Source organism: Desmodus rotundus, chromosome 9, assembly GCF_022682495.2.
Source record: "Desmodus rotundus isolate HL8 chromosome 9, HLdesRot8A.1, whole genome shotgun sequence".
NCBI lineage: Eukaryota > Metazoa > Chordata > Mammalia > Chiroptera > Phyllostomidae > Desmodus > Desmodus rotundus.
In genome coordinates this window covers 62,324,194-62,344,919 of record NC_071395.1, presented here as the reverse complement: position 1 = coordinate 62,344,919, position 20,726 = coordinate 62,324,194, and the positions used below count along the sequence as shown (strand labels likewise).

Sequence of the window (20,726 nt, the reverse complement as noted above, 5' to 3'; positions counted from 1 at the left end):
ACTCGAAGCCCACGGGGGTCCTGGGACCTTCGATGGCCCAGAAACCTCCAAAGCCACAGAGCCAGAAAGAGGACTGGTGTCGTCTAACAAAATGGTTTCAATTTAGAAATAGAACAGACTCACTGCTTAAATACCTTTATTAGTTTTTAAAAATTATTTGGACATTGATAGCTCTGCAAAATACTTCTCCCGCCCCAAACCTGCAAACCCCTTCCGCACGTCCTCCCTAAAGAAATAAAACAGTCGTGCTTCACGCCCACTCACATCTAATTTTTAAAAACATATAAGACTCAAAATCAAATATTATTTTTCTTTCCCAGAACTCGTTAGTAACTTTAAACCACAATGCAACATACTTAATGGCATTTCTTTTTAAAAATTAGCTTATCAGACTATTTTATGAGGAAAAAAATCAATTCAAGGCCTTAGAGAGAATAGAGATTCCCTGTTTCGGAAAGTAAATGACATTGAAAAGCCCCTTACTCCCCTGGAGTTTGTAATTCCTCTTCACCAACAGAACCAGCCCACAGGTGGACTTTCTACTTCATATCAGGCATTGCTCAGGTACTTTGGAACTGCAGCTGAAAAGCTGTGAAGTGTAAAAGGAGGGGTGAGTGGGAAGGGGTAATTCTAGCACAAAGCAACAACAAGGCTGGGACCACGGAAAGGAAGCTTTCTGAGCAGTGGAATAAAAACAGCCAAATTCCTAAGACCCCACCTCTTGGCAGGGTTGTTTGGGGAGAGGAAGACTGTAGAAAACCTGCAATCTGCACTAATTTCTGAATGATGAATACAAGTGTCAACCAAAATATTGCACATAATACCAGAGGCATGTAAACCACTGAGAAGGTTCTGGAAAAAATAACTGCAGGTGGAGATGATCCCCAAGTGCCTTTAGGAACTGAGCGAGAGAGGAGCTGATGTGGATGGCATGGAAGTTACTGAGAGGAGGTGGAAAACAATCCCTTCCTTGTCCTCAACAGGCAGGTTTTACACAGACAAATCTTCATCACAGATGTGTCTGAAAGATCTAATAAAGGTATCGCTTCTTCATTTCCCCCAATACAACTGGTGCACTTCATTATGTGGCTAAAAAAGGAAGACAGAAATCCTACACAGAAGAACCCATTGGCTAGCTGAACACCATCAATGTTTGCAAATGTCCTTCCCTGGCCTCCCTGGCCAAGGATGACCTTCCCTGGTCATCCAAGCCCACCAACCCACTGACTTCTCGCAGCCACACGGAAGCCCTGATTTGCTCCAGGGGCAACCTCACCTCCCAGTGTTCTGAGGGATGCCTGCGTCCTTCGAGGAACTTGCAAAGTGCAGATGCCGTTTGCGAGCATGCCGTGGGAGGAGAATGGAGGGGCATGAGCCAGCCAGCACAGCCCTGCTGCCTCCTTCACTCATAGGTGACGCCAGGCGGCTAACCTGAAGCCACAGCATGTGTCAGCGCCTCCTCACTGTTCATTCAGCTGGGTTTTAACAGACCCACCCACGTGTTGCCTTTTGGAGCTTTAAACTCAAGAAAACACTCCTGACTCGTCTCTGAGAATGGCTGTAAGTCATTTTCCCACCGCAGGCAGAGGCAATGCTCTAGGACTCCATGGCCCCGGCCTGCCTGGACGGGTCAGTTACACCTCTGCATAAGGCCGAGGACCACACATTGCAGCTGTCCTAATGCTGACTAACTCCTTTCCCATGTCATTCTCCTTTAAGGCGTCCACTCACATTCAGTCTCAGTAACAGACAGTATATATGCCATTAAAAGGAAAGTCACTCCTTAAGAAGAAAATACTCCCCACCACTCATCTAGACCGAGAGCTTTGTGTTCTATCACACAGCCCATGAGATGCAACTCTCAGCCTGTTCTGCTCCTGTTACAATGCTCTCTTGTTGTGAAAGCTTTCCTTCCTGTACTCTAAGTCTCGTAAACCACCAGAAAACCAATCCACCAAAGCCCTGCCCACGTCAGCGGGCCACGACTGATGCCAACCTACTAAACTTTTCAAACATTAAACAGAAACAAAACAAAACGCACACACGCACACACACACACTTACTTTGGCACATGAGCCTCGAGTTACTTGAGCATGTTCAAGTCCCTACCCCTCCCCGTCCCAATGTTTCACTCGCTCTTTTGGGAGAGTGGTGGCCCCTTATGGGGGTGAAAGAGATCGCCACGAAGCACTGCTGTGCTGCGTAGCAAAGGGGGAGGTGCAAGTGCTGAGCCGGCCCCCGGCGCAGTCCCCCCGTTCAGCACTGTGATTTATGCAATGCTGCAAAACCTTAGTACCAGGGTGACTAGTTTCAAACTGCTGGTTGATTAAATATACATTTACATATAGATATAGGTATAAAAATTACTAAGTCAACATTTGCTGTTTTCAATGTGAAAACGATAAAATGTAATTCTGAATAATTGTGCATTTGCCATAGGGTCCTTGTTAAAGGGATCATAAAAATAATTTTGCAATAAAAAAAACTTTTTAAAAAAGTTTAGTATTGCCCTCAAGTTCAAAAGTTTGGAGCGAACGTGCTGAGTGAGCAGGACTAGAATCTCTTCCTGCCAGGGATCTGGAAGCCTTAAATTTAGTGACCCCGGCAGCAGGCCCAGGGACCCTGCCAGCCCCTAACCAGCTCGGCATGAACACCACAGGGCTGGGCAGCGCGAGGCAACTCCGTTAAACAATCAGCCTCCGCCTCGTGCTTCTCAGGCGGATGTTGCTGCAGCTCGCCAACTCCCTGCACAGAGCTCTGGGGGGCACATGGGTGCTGGGGCTCTGCTTTTTCTTGAGCCACCAGACTAAACAACTGGGGGTGGAGGGCCAGGATTGGGACCACTGAGCACCAAGGCTGAGGGTGGCCAGGGGTGGACCTTCTACTCGGCTGGAGACGGGGATGGAGGAAGGAATGGGCATTTCAGTGATACAGAAGTTAGCTGTGCAGGAAGGAAAAGTGCATATAAGGTAGCTTAAAAACAGGGTCAGAGCAAATGGCCACAGAAGGGAGGAAGAACAGAGACAGCTCCCCCACCTGCCCTGCCAGTTGGCCAGGCCTCTGCAGGTCAGCACTCATGCTTTCTGATGCAAGTCTGCTCGCGAAGAGACAGGAACGCAGGTTCTCCTGGTTCTGGCAGGTACACAGTTTTCTTGGCAAAGTTCTTGTTTGCCAAGTTCAGTTTTATTTGGTTGCTGCTTTGAGCCACTGTCACCGGAATTCATAGATGGGTGCGCTGTGCTCAGGAACGTGAGTCAGGTTGAGCGATTGGTACCTGCAACGGGAGAAAAGACAGAGACAGAAAGCGGTGGTCTCAGCACCCCGGAAATCTGACAAAGAATGTTTGAAAATAACCCAACCAGAGCTCCAGACAAGCCATACACTTGGGTGGAATGCACATTCATCTAGGACTTCTTCAGGTGAGCTGAGTTTGGTTTTACTTCAATTTCTTCGGTTAATCCTCCTGAACTATGCATGACCTGAGCTGTGTTTAGGCCTCCTGCTGTAGTCACGAAGCATTCCAGCGCTGTGTCTTACTTAGTGAGAGGCCCGGTGAGCTGGAGAGGAGATGCAGGCTGAAGCCTGGTGCTCACTCGCACCCTGCTGCTCCTCCTGCCTCCCTGATGTCTAGCATCTCCACTCCCTCTGGAGCGTCAGGCTACAGCCCCATCAGAGCCTCACAGGGAACACAGGCTCAGCCCAGTTCTCCCAGAACCCAAACAGAATGCAGGAAAGGCAGCTTCACGACTAACCCTGTTTCACCCCTTATGCTCGCTCTGCAGGCATGGCTCTTTGACTCAGAGGACACAGAGAGCTGGGAGGCACCGCCAGCAGCTCCCTGGGCATGGTGCTCCGAGGGGCCAGGCGGGTGGAAAAGAAACAGAAGCCAGGACAACCCTGCATGCGGTGGTGGCCCTCAGGGACAGTCAGAATCGCTGGTGTGGGTGTAGCTCTCCCCTGATTTGTGTCACCTGATGGTGGGGGGGAGTGGCAGGAAAAAGCAGTTTACTTCTTACCGAAGTCATCAGGAAGGGTAATGCATCAACTATCAGAATGCACCAATCAAAATCACAAGATAATACTTCATACCCACTAGGGCACTATAATCATAAAGACATCATAACAAGACCTGCTGAGGATATTGGGAAAGTAGAAAAATTGTAACCCTCATGCATCACTGGTAGGAAATACAAAATGGTGAAGCTGCTTTTTAGTGGTTCCTTAGAAAGTTAAAAATAGCATTACCACATGACCCAGCAATTCTACTCCTAGGTATATGCCCAAAGGAAATGAAAGCAAGAACTCAAACACATACTTGCACGTCCACATTCAGACCAGAATTATTCATAACAGCCAAAAGGTGAAAACAACCCCAGTGTCTATCAACTGATGAATGGATACACAAAATGTGGTCCACACCCTTACAGTGAAAAATCAGTCAGCGACAGAAGGACTAATACACACGAAAGCATGGCTACACCTTCAAATCACTATGCTGAGTGGAAGAAGCCAGGCACAAAGGCCACATACATAGCATGTGATTCCATTTATATAAACATCCAGAATAGGCCAATAGATAGAAACAGAGAGCAGATCAGCGGTCAGCCAGGGTTGGACTGGGATGGGGAGTTGGGGTGGCAACTGAGGGGGTGCAGGCCTGCAGGGCTTCTTCCTGGGCCAGTGGCTGCAAGACTCTGTGAACACACTAAAGGCCACTGAACTGCACACTTTAAATGAGCGAATTGCACAGTAAGTGAATTGCATCTCAATAAAGCTGTTTTTTTAAAAGAGAATCGTGGAAAGTTTTAGAAACTCCTTTGAAAACAATTCACCGAAACCCTAATATTGGTGGCCCTGAGAGGCGCTGGGCCCGGCCTGAGCCCACAAGCACAGAACACGAAGTCTGAGCCAACCCAGGGTAGGGTCACTCACAAGTCACAACGTGTGAGAAATTTGAATGGAATAGGTGTTTCTGTACTCAGAGAAGAAATCAAGTATTTTATGATACAGTTCACTCTTCAGGTATAGCAAGACACTTAAAAAGCAGTAAGGAGCCAGGAAAGTCCCCCAAAAGGTGGCGAAAACTAGCACTTGCAGTGGCATTTGGTCCTTCACCTTGAACCAAACACAGGGCAGTGCTGTCAACTGCCACGGCCCCTGGGTCACCAGGCTAAAATCAAGTACACATGGGACCTGCAAAGCCTTAGGACCAGGGACATAACCACAAAATAAAAAGGCTGCTGACAGCAAAATTTGCACTGTCTGCAGCTAGATCTGACCTTTTAGCTACTGACTAGATTTGGGAGGAATGAATACAAAACCACCAAGACTAAGATAAACAATGCAGAAAACACAGTGCTGCTTGGAGACACTTCGCAGTGCGCCCCTTCCCCCGACCCCTCATTCCATCCCGTTTGCTCTGCTCTGTGCCTGGGGACGAGCTCTGCAAGTGAGTGACTGAAGTCACTTAAAGAGGTCCTTAGCACCCAAATAGAGCATGCGCCCCATGCAGAGACTGGCAGCAAGCTCTCCTTTTGGATATGGTTAGCCAGGGACAGCCAGGACAGTGAGCCTCCGGCCCAGCCTCTGGGGCTCCTTACCATTCTGAGCTCCTATGGTAATAGTAGCCCTCTATGGAGGCTGCCGACTTCTGGAAGCAGATGTAGTAGAACCCGGCAAAGGAAGCACCACTGATATCTTTGATTGTGTGGTCTGGAACCAGGAACTGTTCCTGCACACAGAGAGGAAGGTCAGTAATAGTGCACAGTGACCCCTCTGGGGCCTCCCTGTTAACTACCAGTGGGTGCTGGGTGCTAAGGCCCCACTGGTGCAGCCCAGCTTGCTGGGCAATGGAAAGCCTCTGAATCTCCACTGGCCTGTGGAGGGCGCTGGTGGGCCCTTTGTGCACCCTAGGTACTGATGTGGGAGTCGGTCGTGAACTTACCAGGATCAGCCACTAAGAGGAGGTGCCATGGTCAACACATCGCATGAATGAATCAGTACCTCCTACCTCCCTTTCAGAGCCCATGGACAGAATGGCCTGGTCAGGGAAAGTTTCCACCCCACTCCAGGACCTGTCACAAGGTCCCCGATCACCTCGAGAGCAGCGGGTCGCTTCTGTTGACCTGTGAGTCATTCTGAGGGCAGCTCCATCACCAGAGCCCTCATCATACCCCCTACAAAGCTCTACGCCTCACCAAAAGCAACCAGGATATTACTGTTCTTGATCAGGCAGGCCCCTTCTGAGAGGCAAGCTGGTTATCTTATGTTGGAGCCAAGAGCTGCAAGACCCGTTCTGTTACCTCCTTTCCCAGGGAGACCAGGTCAGAGGCCCCGGGCTCAAGAGGTCTGCTGAAAGCCTACAGGTGAGTCACACTGAGAAATGCTTTGGAGACAAAACAACTCCATTGCTTTTTTGATCTTAAGACATTCTTTCCCCCTTTTCCTCAACCTCTGAAATTATAGTTCTTTTAATTAACTTTAAAATGAGAACCTTATAAGACACTTCCTTGAACAGGTGATTCAGACGGCGTACTCCCACCAGAGGGAGAGCCCCCGAGCACAGGGCTCACATCCAGCGGTGCTCCTCAAAGAAGGGTGACTCCACCCCCCAAATTATGACCTACGCACAGTGAAGGTGGGAACGGCTCCTCTAAATGATTTGTCTGACAGGCACAGCTCAGTGGGTTTGGCATTGTGCCCCAAACAGAAAGGTCTCAGGATCAATTCTTGGTCAGGGCACACAACTGGGTTTCCAGTAGGGGGTGTGCAAGAGGGAATCAAGCGACGTTTCTCTCACACATTAATGTTTCCCTTTCTTTCTCCCTCTCTTCCCCTCTTTCTAAAAATAATAAAATCTTTAAAAAAACAATTTGTCTATATGAAAGCTAGCAAGATTTCAAGATAAAACAGTTTTTCCTGTAGACTGGGGAGTAGGGCTTGAAGGTAGGTGGATGTTCACAGAGTGATTTAACAAACTTGCTTCATGATTTTGCTATCTTGTGGCCATAACATAGTAAGTATCATGCTACCAAAGCAGGGAGCACATGTGAATTCTCAGGCCAAAGCCAATCCAGTGAGTCCAGCCCGATGGAGTTGTTTGAGGGCTGGTGAGTGGAAAACCTGAATTCCATTCCTGGTCCCTCACTTTCTGAGCTGGAGGGAGCCCGAGGAGCAGAGACTGCACAAGTGAGCCCTGGGCAAGGACACGGTGAGGAACAGTTACTTAAATGGCACTGAAGCCCATGGCTGAGAATAGGGGACAGAGGACAACTGCATTCAAGGAGCACTAGTCCCTCCCCTGAGTCCACAGAACACGAGAGCTGCTTCAACCTGGAGGGTAGAGGTCTTCTCGGGTGGGAGCAAGGAGAGGAGAAGGCACAAATGACAGTGTCGGGGTGAGTACCCCAAGGTCTGAATCCTTCTGCTACCACTGAGAGTTTGACCACAGGGAAACCGCAGGGTGTCCGAAGTAAACCAGTGCGCCTGGAGCCATGCAGGCCTTTTATGAGTGTGTGAGTCCCTGCCAGGAAGACACACGGTACTGAGCACGGGACACGCCGAGCAGGTGGGGCACACCACAGGAGCTGGTGCAGGTGCAGAGCCGCCGCGGGCTTACCTTCCACCTCATGAAGACATAGTCCCCGTTCTTCAGCTCTTCATAATCAAAGTCATCTGAATTAAATGATTTTGCATACTGATAAAAAGCCAGAAACTTGCCCTGAAAGCAAAGAACAGAGTAAGAGAATAAGTCCCCAGCAGGAGAGGTCGGCGTGGGGCTGCCCTTGTGCTCGGAGCCAGCGCCCAGCACCATCTCAGGGGCGCGATGGCTGTCCGTGTGGCGCCAGTGAGAGGGGCGGAGGCTGAGGGTGGGAAAGAGAGCCTCGGTCACCCCAGCACACTCAGACCTGGGCTCAGGACAGAGGCCTGCCCTCGGCCAGCAGCATGGAACGGCTGCAAGTCTGAGAGCATTTTCTCAGAGCACTTGACCACAGATGGAGTTTGCTCCTTTTAACGAGTGAGTCAGGATCGGCAAGCAGATCCCTGCAGGCAGGCAGGCAGACAGACAAACAGCAGCCCAGAGACAGGTGGAACCACTCAGAGCTTGCCGGCAAGCTGGGGGCAGACAGTGCTCAGAGAGGCGGGCCCTGTGGCACAGTACAGTGCTGGCGGCCAGCTAGGTAGGTAGAAACTGGAAACAGGCAGTATGTGGTTAAGTTAAAAAAAAAAAAAAAAAAAAAAAAAAAAAGGAGACTAGAAATAGGCTACAAAACTGTATCTTATGATCCCCATTTCATTAAGAAAAAAAGTACAGGTACTCAAATGAGACCCAGGAAAAGGGTAATATCTGCTTTAGCTCTGGGTGTTGTCATGATAGGTGACTTTTTTCCTTTTGCTTTTCTGTTTTTTTCTCAAGTATTTTAAAACAAGCATGTATTAATTTTATAAGAAAACATCTTTAGTGAGGTTACAGAGATATTAAGTCAAAGAATGTTACATAGGTATTTTTATTTTAAGTAGATCAATTATATGGAATCTTGACTTTACAGTACCACTGTAACACCAATGTAAAATACCACACAGAAAAATCTGAGGGTGAAATGCAATGTCTCCGATCCCAGTTTACGATGGAAAAAGGAAGTCATGGGTGAAGTCAGTGAGGCAGCGAATCCCTGACAAACGAAGGCACCATGCAGACCTGCAAGAGTCCTTCGTGGGCTTGGAGTCCTGGGAGCCGCTGAGCACCGCAGTCCGAAGGCCCAGCTTCTTGTCTCACTCGGCCAGCACACCCGTGCCAAGGGTGACCTTTGTCCCTGTTTTGCTCAAAATATAACAGAGGCTGGAGTCCCAGATATTTTCCAGAGCTCTAATGGGAAGTCCACGGGAAAATCAGAGTTGCTTTCCAGGTATTTAATGGGCAGCCAAGCTAGCCCCAAACTGAGGCTTCACTGGGCCACAAGGACCTTGCTTTTTGAAAGGACCAATCTGAGATGGAAAACTAAGTTGAATGGAGACAAGCTGTGGTTCACAACAAGAAAGGACTTCCTCCCTGGGGCTGTCTAGGGGAGGAAGGAGCCGCCTCCTGAGGTGGCAAGCCACACAGGAAGGGCCCTCACTGGGCACCACAGAGCCCAGCACCACTCTTGGATGCTGGCACTCATTGGCCACCACTAGGGCTCTGCCAAACCTTTTGGACACACAAGTCTTGTTCATTTTCTCTATTATGGAGACACAAAGGACTGTCAGTTTTAGTGGTCTCTTTGCTACAATAGTCAAAACATGCCACTTTCAAAAATGCCCTAAAAAACTCAAATCTAAATTTAAATTTAATCAAACTCAGCATCTGATAGATGTTCCTTTCCTAACTCAAGAGAAAAACAGTAATAAGCAAAGCAGCTTGCCTATAGTGAAGGGAACTCAGATGAGGGTCTGGCTGCAGCGGGAGTCTTCTCCGAGCACCGCTGCACCAGAGTCAGGACAGACAGTGAGTCTTCCTTACTAACACGAACAATCATTTCTGGTTGGCTTAGAGGGTGAACACGATGGACTTCCTCAGTGTTAAACCAAAATGTGTCACTGCCGTGGTCAGCTAAGCCAAAGGCTTCTATGAGAAATGGGTTTTGGATGACAAGACTAGTGTGACAGCTGAAGGAAAGACCGGAGGGCAAAGGTCACTACAGAGGAATGAGACCATGCCCCACACCTGTGGGGGCGGGAGGTGGGGAGCGGGGGAGAGCTGGTTTTCTCCACCGGGTCCTGCCAGGACTGGAGACTGGGCCTTGTCTCTCTCGAGCCATGATGAGAGGAAGCCTCCAGTGGTTTTGCCAAGGGGAGGGACAGCCTTCCAGGAGCGGCACCTCCATCTGGGAACCTGAAGTCTGAGGCCAGAGGCCACCACTGTATGTTTCACGGGATTTCCCCAAGTACAGGAGATTAGAAAGGAACTGTGGACAGGAGATGGACAAACAGAAAGGACAGGGAGATTGTGGTTAAGACCCTGAGGGCCAAGTTCCTCAGCTCCCCCTGGTGGCCCAGTGCAATCAAAGATTTACTCACCCAGTGTTTCCGATCAACATCTTCATCCGCATCCCACTTCCGAGTTAAGAAAGGGTGTTTTTTGCTGATTATTTCTCCTTCAAAGAAGGTTGTAAGGGTTGGATACTCCTATGGTAAAAACCCAAATATCAAAACAAGATGCTGAGCAGGAATTTTAACCTTTTACAAAGGAAAAATCAATTCTACTTTAGCTTCTTCCCAATATATTCAAAAAAACAATCACTCTGCTAACCAACAACCTGGCACTTTGCCAGTGGCTGTGAAGCGAAGCTGAACTGAAGGAGCCTGGAGAGCGGAGAATCTCTTGGACTCCACGGACTTTACCAGAAGCAGAGAACTTTCTCCAACTTCACTTGTTATGTGTTGATCACTCAAAAGAGAATTTGGACGATTCCCATAAGTAAATTCTGAATATTCCAATAGACAAAGAAGATGGTAACTAAGTAGATTGTACTTTCCAAGGAAAACACCCAAACAGCCTCCAAAATTACAGCCCTCACAGCTAAGCCTCCCTCAAACCACAGCCTGGCCCACTGGTTTTCACACTGGCTCCGTGCTTTGAACCTTTTATGCCAATTCTTCAGGTTTCTAACAGTGGATTTTTTAGTAGAATACCTTAATATACTTGATACGTTCATTCTATCATCATATACACAAAGACGATTTATACTAGGAAAATATATGTAAATCAGGTCTACAATTGAAAATCACAACCAAAAAAAGAATTCTGTTGAAAAGATAAATAAGCTGTGTTCCTACTTGAGTGCTTAGAATACTCCTGCTAATTTTATTTGCTATTTGTTCATCTGCTGAGGAGGCACCAAATTAATGAAAGAAAAATTAACATGGTAAGAAGTCTACCATTTCTCTGTATTTGTGAAAAACCAACCAGCCCATCTACCCATCCTCAGCCCACCTGCCAAGCCCCCGGGGTTTCCTGGGAGCGGGGCAGTGATGGCAGTGCCCAGCAAACCACAAGCACAGTCCTAACATCCCTGAGGCCCCAGAGGTCCCACTTTCTTCTTCAGGCCCTATGTTAAAACTCTCTTGTTCTGCAACAAACATCTATACATGTTTAAAATACATTTGCTCCGGTGGCGTTGCCTCTTCTCCCAGCTTGACCTGCCCCGCAGGCTCGGCACCTATGTGAAAGGGGCTGCTGCTCAGGCTCGGTGGTGGCCAGGAAACAGCATCCCGCCACCATGGCAGTGATGGCGGGGCATGCCAGTCTCTCAACAGAGAGCCTCCAGGTATTACAGACTCAACCTCCCCAAACCACAGCCCCCACCCCAACACTGCTTCTGGGTTCTTCATGTAGACATTTATACACAGAAAGCGAAGAAATGAAAGAGAAACTTTTCTAAACGGAACCCTGATTTTAAAGGTATCAACTAAAACACACTAATCTGTTTTAGGAAGGACTACTAAGGAAAAAAAGTTCTACATAAGTTAGCACCTGACTCAAGCTTTTAAATTAAAAGCTGTAGCCCTGGCTGGTGTGGCTCAGTGGACTGAGCGCCGGCCTGCGAACCGAAGGCTCACTGGTTTGACTCCCTGTCAGGGCCCAGGCCTGGTCCCCAGTTGGGGGCACATGAGAGGCAACCGATTGAGGTTTCTTCTCATACATCAATGTTTCTCTTTCTCCCTCCCTTCCTCTCTCTAAAAATAAATAAATCTTTTTTCAAAAGCTATATACAGGGTGGGGCAAAAGTAGGCTGACAGTTTCTCATAGGAAAAATACAGTAATAATAGAAAAATAAACTCAGTGTTTTACATACACATAATTGAAATTTTCTCATTTGTAACCTTTAATATTTTTCTAAACTTCTATAAGAGAGAGAAAAGAAATTGATAAAATGGTTTATTACAATACAACGAAAACACTTATGGTTCAAACCCTATTTTCCTAATGAGTGATCCTGCACTGACTTCTCCCCCAAAACATCTTAGGCAATCTATCAGGGGGACTCTAAAGTCCCCCAAACTCAGAGTATTAAGTAAAATGCTTAATGAATTAGAGCTACTATGTACAGAAGTTACCAAAAAGACAGTATCTCTCAGTGAAGGAACAGGAAATTCAAGCACCTAACTATAGCCAAATGGGTGGTATTCACAGAGCCAAAGAAAGAACTCTGTTGCAGAAGGGAGGGTGAGGGACATCACAGAGAAGAGGCCCAGCCAGCACCCACCCTCTACCCCCTCAAGCCCGTGCAGGCTTCCTACAGTGGACTCGTCCTTGCCAGGCATTTAGGATGTACCACCCACACCCGCTCAGATTCCAGGCTCACCGAAAACTGTCTGGTGACAGGTCTGGCTTTCCGTGTTGACCTGCCTCCTGGGGGATCAACATCCAAATAGCCAGTAAGTCAAAAAGAGCTTCTGGACCGTGTACGTAACTCGTTTTGTAAATGTGTAAACTAACACTCTGCTCACAGATTGGTCCCTTGTCTCCCTTGTTCTGAGCAGTTTGAGCACAACCTCAGAGGGAGCTTCGAGCGCGTTCCAGACTGGTGTAGTGAACAAGTGGGAGTCTGACCTCACTCCCCCATGCTGGGGCTCTCCCCAGGCCCCATGCAAGCTGCCTGCCAGAGGCCTCCCCAGGGATGACCCCTCCCCCTACTGCTGGCTCAGAACTGCAAAGAGGATGTTACTTGACACCCACTCCTCGCAATTCTGGGATTTCGTTTCCAGAAGGCACACAAACTTTAAAGCTGTGCTTGTTTGTAAATGCGAGGTCGCAAAGAGGCAAATTAGCTCTAATTTAATAGTTAATTCCATATTGTAAATACAGGAAGACTGTAACTAAAATCCAACCGTTTAAATAGTTTTATTAAAACAAATTATGTATTTGAGACTTTAATAGGTATAAATGGAAAAGCAAATCAAAATGAATAACTGCATTTTATAATGCTGGTATAAAATCATCTAAGAACTGTCAGCCTTTTTTTCCTGCATTTTACTAATTATCTACAGTGACCATGTATTAGATTTAAAATGTAAAAAGTTATTAAGAATTTGCACATCACCACACCTATACTAAAAGCCAATGAACAGCACATTTTAAATGGGTAAGCTGTATGGCATGCAAACTATATCTCAGTAAAGTTACTAAAAAATGTTATTTAAAAATATGAATTCAAGGAATGCTCAAGTTGAGCATGACTCAGAAGCCTCAGTTAACACATCAGCCTTTCTCTAACTAAATGTCACTTTAGCTCCATAAGTGAGTCCACCACTTGACCTGGATCTGACCGCTCTGGGGAGGGTGTGTGCTCCTGAGGCCACTCCAGGTACAGGTGGGCAGGACTGGCCAGGAGAGTGGTCTCGGAGTCTGGGCAACGAACCACTGTGTCCCTGGGCTGGCCTCCAATGAAGGGCCACGCCAGCACCCCCTCCTCCAGGAAGCCTGGCTATCTAGGGTCCGAGGTGGGGCTACTTGTTCCTGATGGAAAGTTCACAGCAGTTCTGTACACTGTTTGGGGATTTTTAATGCTCTTGGCATTTCTGTGCAGCTTCCTATGACCAGAATGACTGATTTTTAGAATCAACATTAAATATTCTGCATTACAAATGTTCCTGGTTTCCTTATGAAGTTAAATGTTTATGTTCTGCACTCAATTAATCTGGCTGCCTAAGAGTCGAACATATTCTACTTACTGTGTGTTTTCTACTATCACAAATTCAAAGGTTAGCATCCTTCATTTTGCTAATCCCTGCCTGACTGGGTACGTTTCCAGAGGTCACACAGTGATTACCTTTTCATCTCAACAACAAACTTCACAGGAAATTCTCAACCAAACTTCTGACAGGGAAGTAGGAGAACCAGATGGAATGGAGGAGACAGAATTGTTTCAAGCCTGAGGGATAATCGGGGCCTTGTTGGTATTTCACATTGTAGCAACCACTTCTATTACATTGTTTCCTCCCCGCCAGGACAAGTCCCTTGAGTAGACAGAGCAGGTATTTTTAATTCTCATTTTATAATGAGGAAACTGAAGGGAAATTAAAGGTCATGGAGCCAGTAAGGGACAGAGAGAGAATGCCACCCAGCTCCTTTCCACGGCTCCCTGCGGCATTCACAGACACTGCTGGGCCATCAGGAAAGTGAGGACCGATGAGGTCCTCAGGACACTGCAGCCAGACCCAGCCCAGCCCTCACCATAGGGTTAGGCGGCCAGTCCAGTCCCCTCCTTCCTCTTCCTGTTTACTCACTAGTGGGAAAAGAAAGGATGCTCTTTCTTGCTTCCTATGTTTCCAGGAGTTCTGCGGTTTAAAAAGTGGTTCAAAGAAAACACTCTACATTTACATAGCAGCTACTTCTGTTAGAAAATGGATGGTCACTTTTCACTGCTCCAGTGAACTAAAGAACTTCAAAGACCTCGTTCTCAAAGAACTGATGCTTATTTCAGAAATTGTTAAGCTTATGAGGGTGGTAGCTATATTCTTAATATGTTTTTTCTCAAAAATGATTAAAAATGAAGTCAACAGTATTAGTTACATTGTGACTTACTCATAAACTTTTAAGATTTACAAATCTGTATACTTTCCAACAGGACACGTCAAAACCGCATGCTTTATGTTCACCACACAATAGAAACAGAGCACTTTAATCAAGACTCCAAGGGTCGAAACGGCCCGCCCCTCACACTGAGACTGCTGAGTGTGCAGGTTATTTCTAGTTCTAGTTCATTTAAATGAATACTTACCTCAGTAAGGCCTTTAATCTTCAGATATCCACAAAGGTAAGAGTTGCCCATATCCACATGCTGGAAAGAAAGGACACACAGCCTTGTTAAAAATGGAGGAAATACCGGAAGACAAGCTGGAGTTACTTCCCAGGGGTCATCCTTGAGACCAAGTGGGGAAAAAAGGAGGCCTGAGGTCAGTGCTCAGCCTAGAGCTCACCAGCCTCAGAGACCTGTGTGAGTCTTCTTCATCCATCTGCCTGTTCAGATGAAGCTCAACTTCACTCAGCTGAACATCTTGGGACCAAAGTCCCTTCCTGGACCTGCAAGCTCGCTCCAGCCTCCCTTCTGTACTTTCTTCAACACCAGTCTCCACTGGTCCACAGACTTAGTGTGTCATCGGCCAGTGGGCCTCCATTTCTACCTGCACATGTGGTGTCCCTCCTAACCTGGGCTTCATCTGCTTGCTAAGGTCTTTCTGGCCTATTTCTGTCTCCACACTGCAAAGTCACTGGTCTACGAGATCACTCCTCCCCTGTATTTACACTAAGCACCATCCCACATTATTTATGAAATGGGCAGACTATTCAGGAAAGGCATGTTTCAAAGACTTATGTGGTATAAATTTGCTATAAACCGAAATGCCAAGCCCAAACCTGAATACACTGTGAAGGCCTGCTCTGCCCATTTCACGTGAGGGTGCTTGTATTTCTTGATGAGGAGAGGAGCCTAAAATAAACAGAAGTAACAGGAGTAGGTTTTGAAGTCCAGCAGCCACCCATCAACCTATTTCCTATTTTTTCACACTGGCAGGGCTCAGATCTTGTCCAACCCTGGCCCTGCAAGACCTGGTCAGTCCTGAGGGGTCCAAGGCAAACATGTACCCCCTTCCCCCTTGCGAGTTGTTGGTTTAGGGGTGAGTGACCCAGTTCTGGCCAACTAGATACATGTATCAGTCTTCTGGATGCTTCTGGGAAAAATTCTGGCTTTTGGAGAAGCTCTCTTTCTTCCCCTCACGGTGGCAGCCACCTAGAGATCATGAGAAACAGCTGGGAAACACCCAGGATGGTGGCACAGAAAGATGGAAAGAAATGGGCCCTGAGTGAGTCAATCCAGACCAAGCCACCTCTAAACTTCGTGTAATGTGAGGTAATAAGTTCACTTATTCTTGAAGCTATTTTGAAATGGCATGGTTACCTATAGCCGAACACATACTAATTAGTGTATTTTACCCCAATCTATGCAGACTCGTCCTGAATAGGCAGATTTTCAGATTTTGTGACAATTGGGTTTATTTACAAAGTAAACCCCTGGAATTAAAGCAAAACAAAGTACAATGATGCTGTAGCACATTGCTATTTTAATGTTAAGAAACTGGAAAATCTTTGTGGAATGTATCAGCTTTGGAGACTCAACTGCTTCCAATTACGCTCTAAATCAAATACTAAGGCAATCCTCAAAAACTGTAATGAGCTCACTCAGCCAGATGAGGTCAGCACCAGAGCAAATGACTTCAATGAAGCTCAAGTGCTCCCAGTTTGGTGCTGGTGACAAAAGTATTCCATGTGAAAACTGCCAAAGCATTTTAAACATTCTCATCTGCTGACCCCGGCATTGGACGTTATCTAAAGCAGCTGATCCGTACTAAGTTGGTTCAGCAAAGAACTTATTAAAGGATATACCTGAGGCCTTAAACTTCACATACATGATTCTCACTGAATTCAATATAGCTTGGGATCTCACAGCTGCTGGAAAGGGTATCAGGTGGCAAGGATACTTGCTAAGAAGATTAAAACTTTAACTGTAAATTGGTTAACACTCTGCATGCATTATCACAAGAATCAGAATTTCAATTTGGCTTCCATTCAACCACGTGTCTCTCTCATTCTGCCCAAACTGATCTTGACAGCTCATGAACTCAAATATACCACAGTGTAGAGAGCTTTAACCGAACAGGCCAGCATCTCAGGGAGAACGACACGGCGTTTTCAAGAAGGTCTCACAGAACAGCTGTATCCAACAGGTGCTCTTTTTAATATTCCCTCCACACTGACCCGGGCCTCACTTTACTCTTGGCTTCTTGGATGGCAGAGGAAAAACAACAGTCACAGTGACCGCCACCACCACCAACAAGCCCAGTCAGGATCTCACAAAGTTTGAGGAACTCTTTCACCTGGAATTTCCAAACAAGAAAAGCACTCCAATGAGCACGCAAAGAGATGTGGAACATCACCAGTCATTAGGGAAATTCAAATCAAAACCAGAGAGGTACTTTCTCACTCACTAGGTTGGCTACAGTCAAAAAGAGGGACAACAGCCAAGTGTCGGTGAGGACATGGAGAAATTGGAACCCTCCCACCCTGCTGGTGGGAATATAAGATGGAGCAGACACTTCAGCGATCGGTCTGGAAGTTCCGCAAAATGTTAAACATGGAGTGAGCATGTGACCAGCCACTCCACTCTTAGGAATCTATCCAACAGAAATGAAGACATATGTCTACACAAAACATTGTACATAAATGTTCACAGCAGGGTTATTCATAACAGACAGACAGAGGAGACAACCCAAATGTCTATCAACTGATCAATGGATACACAAAACTGTTGTGTGCCCATACAATGGACGATTATGCAACAGCAAAAAGGAATGATGCAGGCACACACTGTGATAAGGATGAACCCTGAAACACTACGCTCAGTGAAAGAAACTAGACACAAAAGGCCACACATTGTATAATTCCACTAATATGAAATGGCCAGAATAAGTAAATCTTAGAAAATAAATTAGTGGTTGCCTAGGGTTGGAGGGCGTTACAGCTTAGGGGTTTGGGGTTTTGTTTTCTCTTTTTTCAGCGTGGTGAAAATTAGATTATAGTGATGGTCATACACCTTCTAAAAACTATTGAATTGTACACCTTGAATGGGTGACTTGTATGGCATGTAAATTATATCTAAATAAGGCTGTTGTGGGGGAAAAAAAAAAAAAAGAAAGTAGGGAAGAGGATGAGTTATAAAAAGGCTACAGCATTCTATGAAACCAGTCCTGGCTGAAAAAAAACAGATGAGGGGGCAATTCACATGCCACTGAATCTCAATACTGGGCAGTGGCTTGCCAGCCAGACAGATGGCGGCCTTCCTAGGCACGGCCGCTGACCCCACCATCACACCCCCTACTCCCGGGCTCCCAGCCATCGGCTGGTCTCCACTCCGGGCCTGAGACCTAGCAGTCGTGCACCAACTCAGTGACCACTTCCACCAGCTCACAAGGAAACTGGCACCTGACAGAAATTCAGAGACAACACACTACTGACAGAAGCCTAATTGCTCCAGTAACGGAAGCAGACTCCTCTCTGACACTTAGCTCCTCTGCCAGTTCTTCCTAACACGTCAGAAACCATCAAATTACACAATGGGCACAAACTCAGCATCATCCCAAAAGTCATCCACACCAGGGATCTCACTTTCAGAATTTTATGATTAGTTGCAAAAAACGTGTACTTTTGTACTGAAAAAACTGTACTTTTGTACTTTTTACGTTTCAAGTAAAAGAAGGGGGATCACCATGAGGTATTAATTATAGACTGTAATACCTCAGCCATGACAGTTTTTCAATTACAACAAATATCATGGCTCATAATAGAAATTTAAGTTTATGGCCCAAAGATACAATTAACACGAAGATGCAGCTTTCCCAATCCAGAAAAGAGGGTATTTATTCTCACAAAATAGTAAGAAAAAAAAGAAGCTGATCAATGCTCTACAGTTAGCAGAAAGAAAATGTACTTCCGTTGTCTTTTGGGTGGGAGACATTCTTGCTCAGAAGACAGACTGTTTAAGAATGAAAATGTAAAAGGGCAAAGGGCAAGTATATGGAAAAGACATTCTACCTCCTACCCTCACACATGGCAGCGGTGAGGCTGCACACTAGGACCTCAAAGCTTCTTTGAGGGCTTTGGAGGGCTATTTGTAAACAGCCTAGGAGGCGGGTGTCAGGCTAAGGACAACGGGGACAGTGAGGCGGGGAGTGGGTCCTGAGGCAAGCCAAGGTAGCTACAGAGGAGGAACATTTTTGTAAAGAGGAGAGAGAAAGGGAGTATTTAAAAAATGTGAAATGTACTACCACATGCCAAGAGGGATAAGGAGCGAGAAAGGGTCCAGGCAGGTGAGGCTGGAGCTCCAGAGCTATCAGGGGCGGCCATCAGGTACTCAGAAATCCAGGTCCGGTGGAGGGCGGGGAGGTGGAAGGGCATGGGAAGGAAACATGAGGGTGAGAAATACAACTGGGTGTGGAAGGGCTCCCAGCTCACGGCTCTCAGAGGCTGGGAAGTAGCCTTGGCTGTGTGGACAGAAGTTAAAAACCCTGTCTTGGAACCAGAAAGGTGGAAGATGAAGGTACAACGTGGGAAGGTCTGGGTATCCAGGTCAGTGCAAGTGGCCAGAGAAGAGGGGTAGGAGCGTAAGAAGCCTGGGGAAAGGAGCCTGGGGGTGGAGCAGCTGTGAGGAGCTGGGCGTGGAGACCAGAAAGAGACTGGGGCGGTGGGGGAAACAGGCACAGGAGACTCGATCCTAACAGTGTGAGGGGGCCCGCCCAGCTGCACCCAGGTTGTGTGCCTGATATAGGGGATGGGGGCCAAGGGCCAGGAATCGGTTGTGCTCGGGGGCTCTCAGGCTCAGAGGCGAATGGAGGGAGGATGTCCCCAAGTCTGAAGAGGCTGATGCAGCTCTCCCAAGAAGGAAATCCTAGGAGGAGGTTTCCTGGGACTGAGGAAAGCGCGGGGGGGGGGGGGGGCGGTAGGCACGTCTCAGGTCTGGGAAAATCTGACGTGGGCCTTGCCACGGGAGGGTCCCGAATCAGAAGAAGCCAACGGAGAGTGCTTCAGGGTCCGAGGGGGGCTGGAGGGAGGGCTGATCTCGGGACGACAGGTCACGGAGAGCAAAGACCCAAGTGTGCGGGTGGCCAGGCATGGGGGGCTTCCGGATCCCAGGAGGGCTGGTCGCGGGCTTCAAGTCTGGGAGAGTGTTTGGGATCTGCCAGGAGCTGCTCACAACAGGCTCCGGGTGTGAGGGGCAGGTCAGGGTTGGGGCTCGGCGAGTGTGAGACACCAGTTGGGCAGGTCCCGGGGTGAAGCGCCGGGTGCAGGAGGCCCGGCGGCGTGGGCCTGGTCCGCGGCTGCGGGCTCGAGGAGCCGGGGGCAGGCACGGCCCGTGAGCGCCGCGAGGAGGCCCTCGGGCCCCGGCCCGGCCCGGCCCGGCGCTCACCTGCAGCACCACCTCTACGTCGTACGAGTTCCCCTTGCTCTTCTGGTGGCCGCGGAACTTGGAGCCGCTGTAGAGCAGGCTGGTGGCCACGCCGGGCTGCTGGGTGTTGATGGGCGGCGGCGGGTTGAGCGAGGCCGCGGAGGCGACCGAGGCACCGGCCGGAGGTGGACACTCGGTGCGGACCGGCATCGCGGGGTCCCCCGGAGCCAGGGCTGGGGGAGGGGGAGAGGAACCGCCGCCGCCGCGCGGGAGCCGAGAAGGCAGGCGGGGAGGGAGGGGCCGCGGCGCGCACGCGCTGGGTTGGGACGGGAGGGGGGGACCGCCCGCCCGCTGCCTTGGGACCAACCGCTCCGGCCGCCACCGGGCCCCCGGGACCTGCAAGCAGGGCTCCCGGGTACTGAGCTGAGTCCCCCTCCCCACTTGCCCTCGCGCGCGCGCGCGCGCGCACATACACACACGGGCACACACGCGCGCGTACACACACACACACTCTCTCTCTCTCTCCCTCTCTCACACACACACACACTCACTCACTCACTCACACACCCCTTCCGATTGGCCCGGACGCGCCTGGGGGTCCGGAGCAGGCTCAGGCGGCGCTTCTACCCATTGGCGGGCAGGATAAACACGTGATGTGGTGGCCAGGCGCCCTCTGGGACTTGTAGTCTTCTTGCAGAAGCGCGGCTTAAGGGGGCGGGGCAAGGTGCGTTTGTGATGCTGATTGAC

General features: G+C 48.4%; 1 protein-coding gene across 1 annotated transcript; it reads right to left on the bottom strand.

Moving 5' to 3' along the window:
• Positions 1–118: 118 nt before the first annotated feature.
• GID4 (GID complex subunit 4 homolog) lies at positions 119–20,560 on the bottom strand. The gene is given in 8 exon segments (XM_053910828.1): positions 119–3,274; positions 5,601–5,731; positions 7,619–7,720; positions 10,057–10,164; positions 14,763–14,822; positions 20,001–20,221; positions 20,224–20,317; positions 20,319–20,560. Coding segments are annotated over 8 exon segments (912 nt in total). The 5' UTR covers positions 20,451–20,560; the 3' UTR covers positions 119–3,210.
• Between the last annotated feature and the right edge of the window lie 166 nt (positions 20,561–20,726).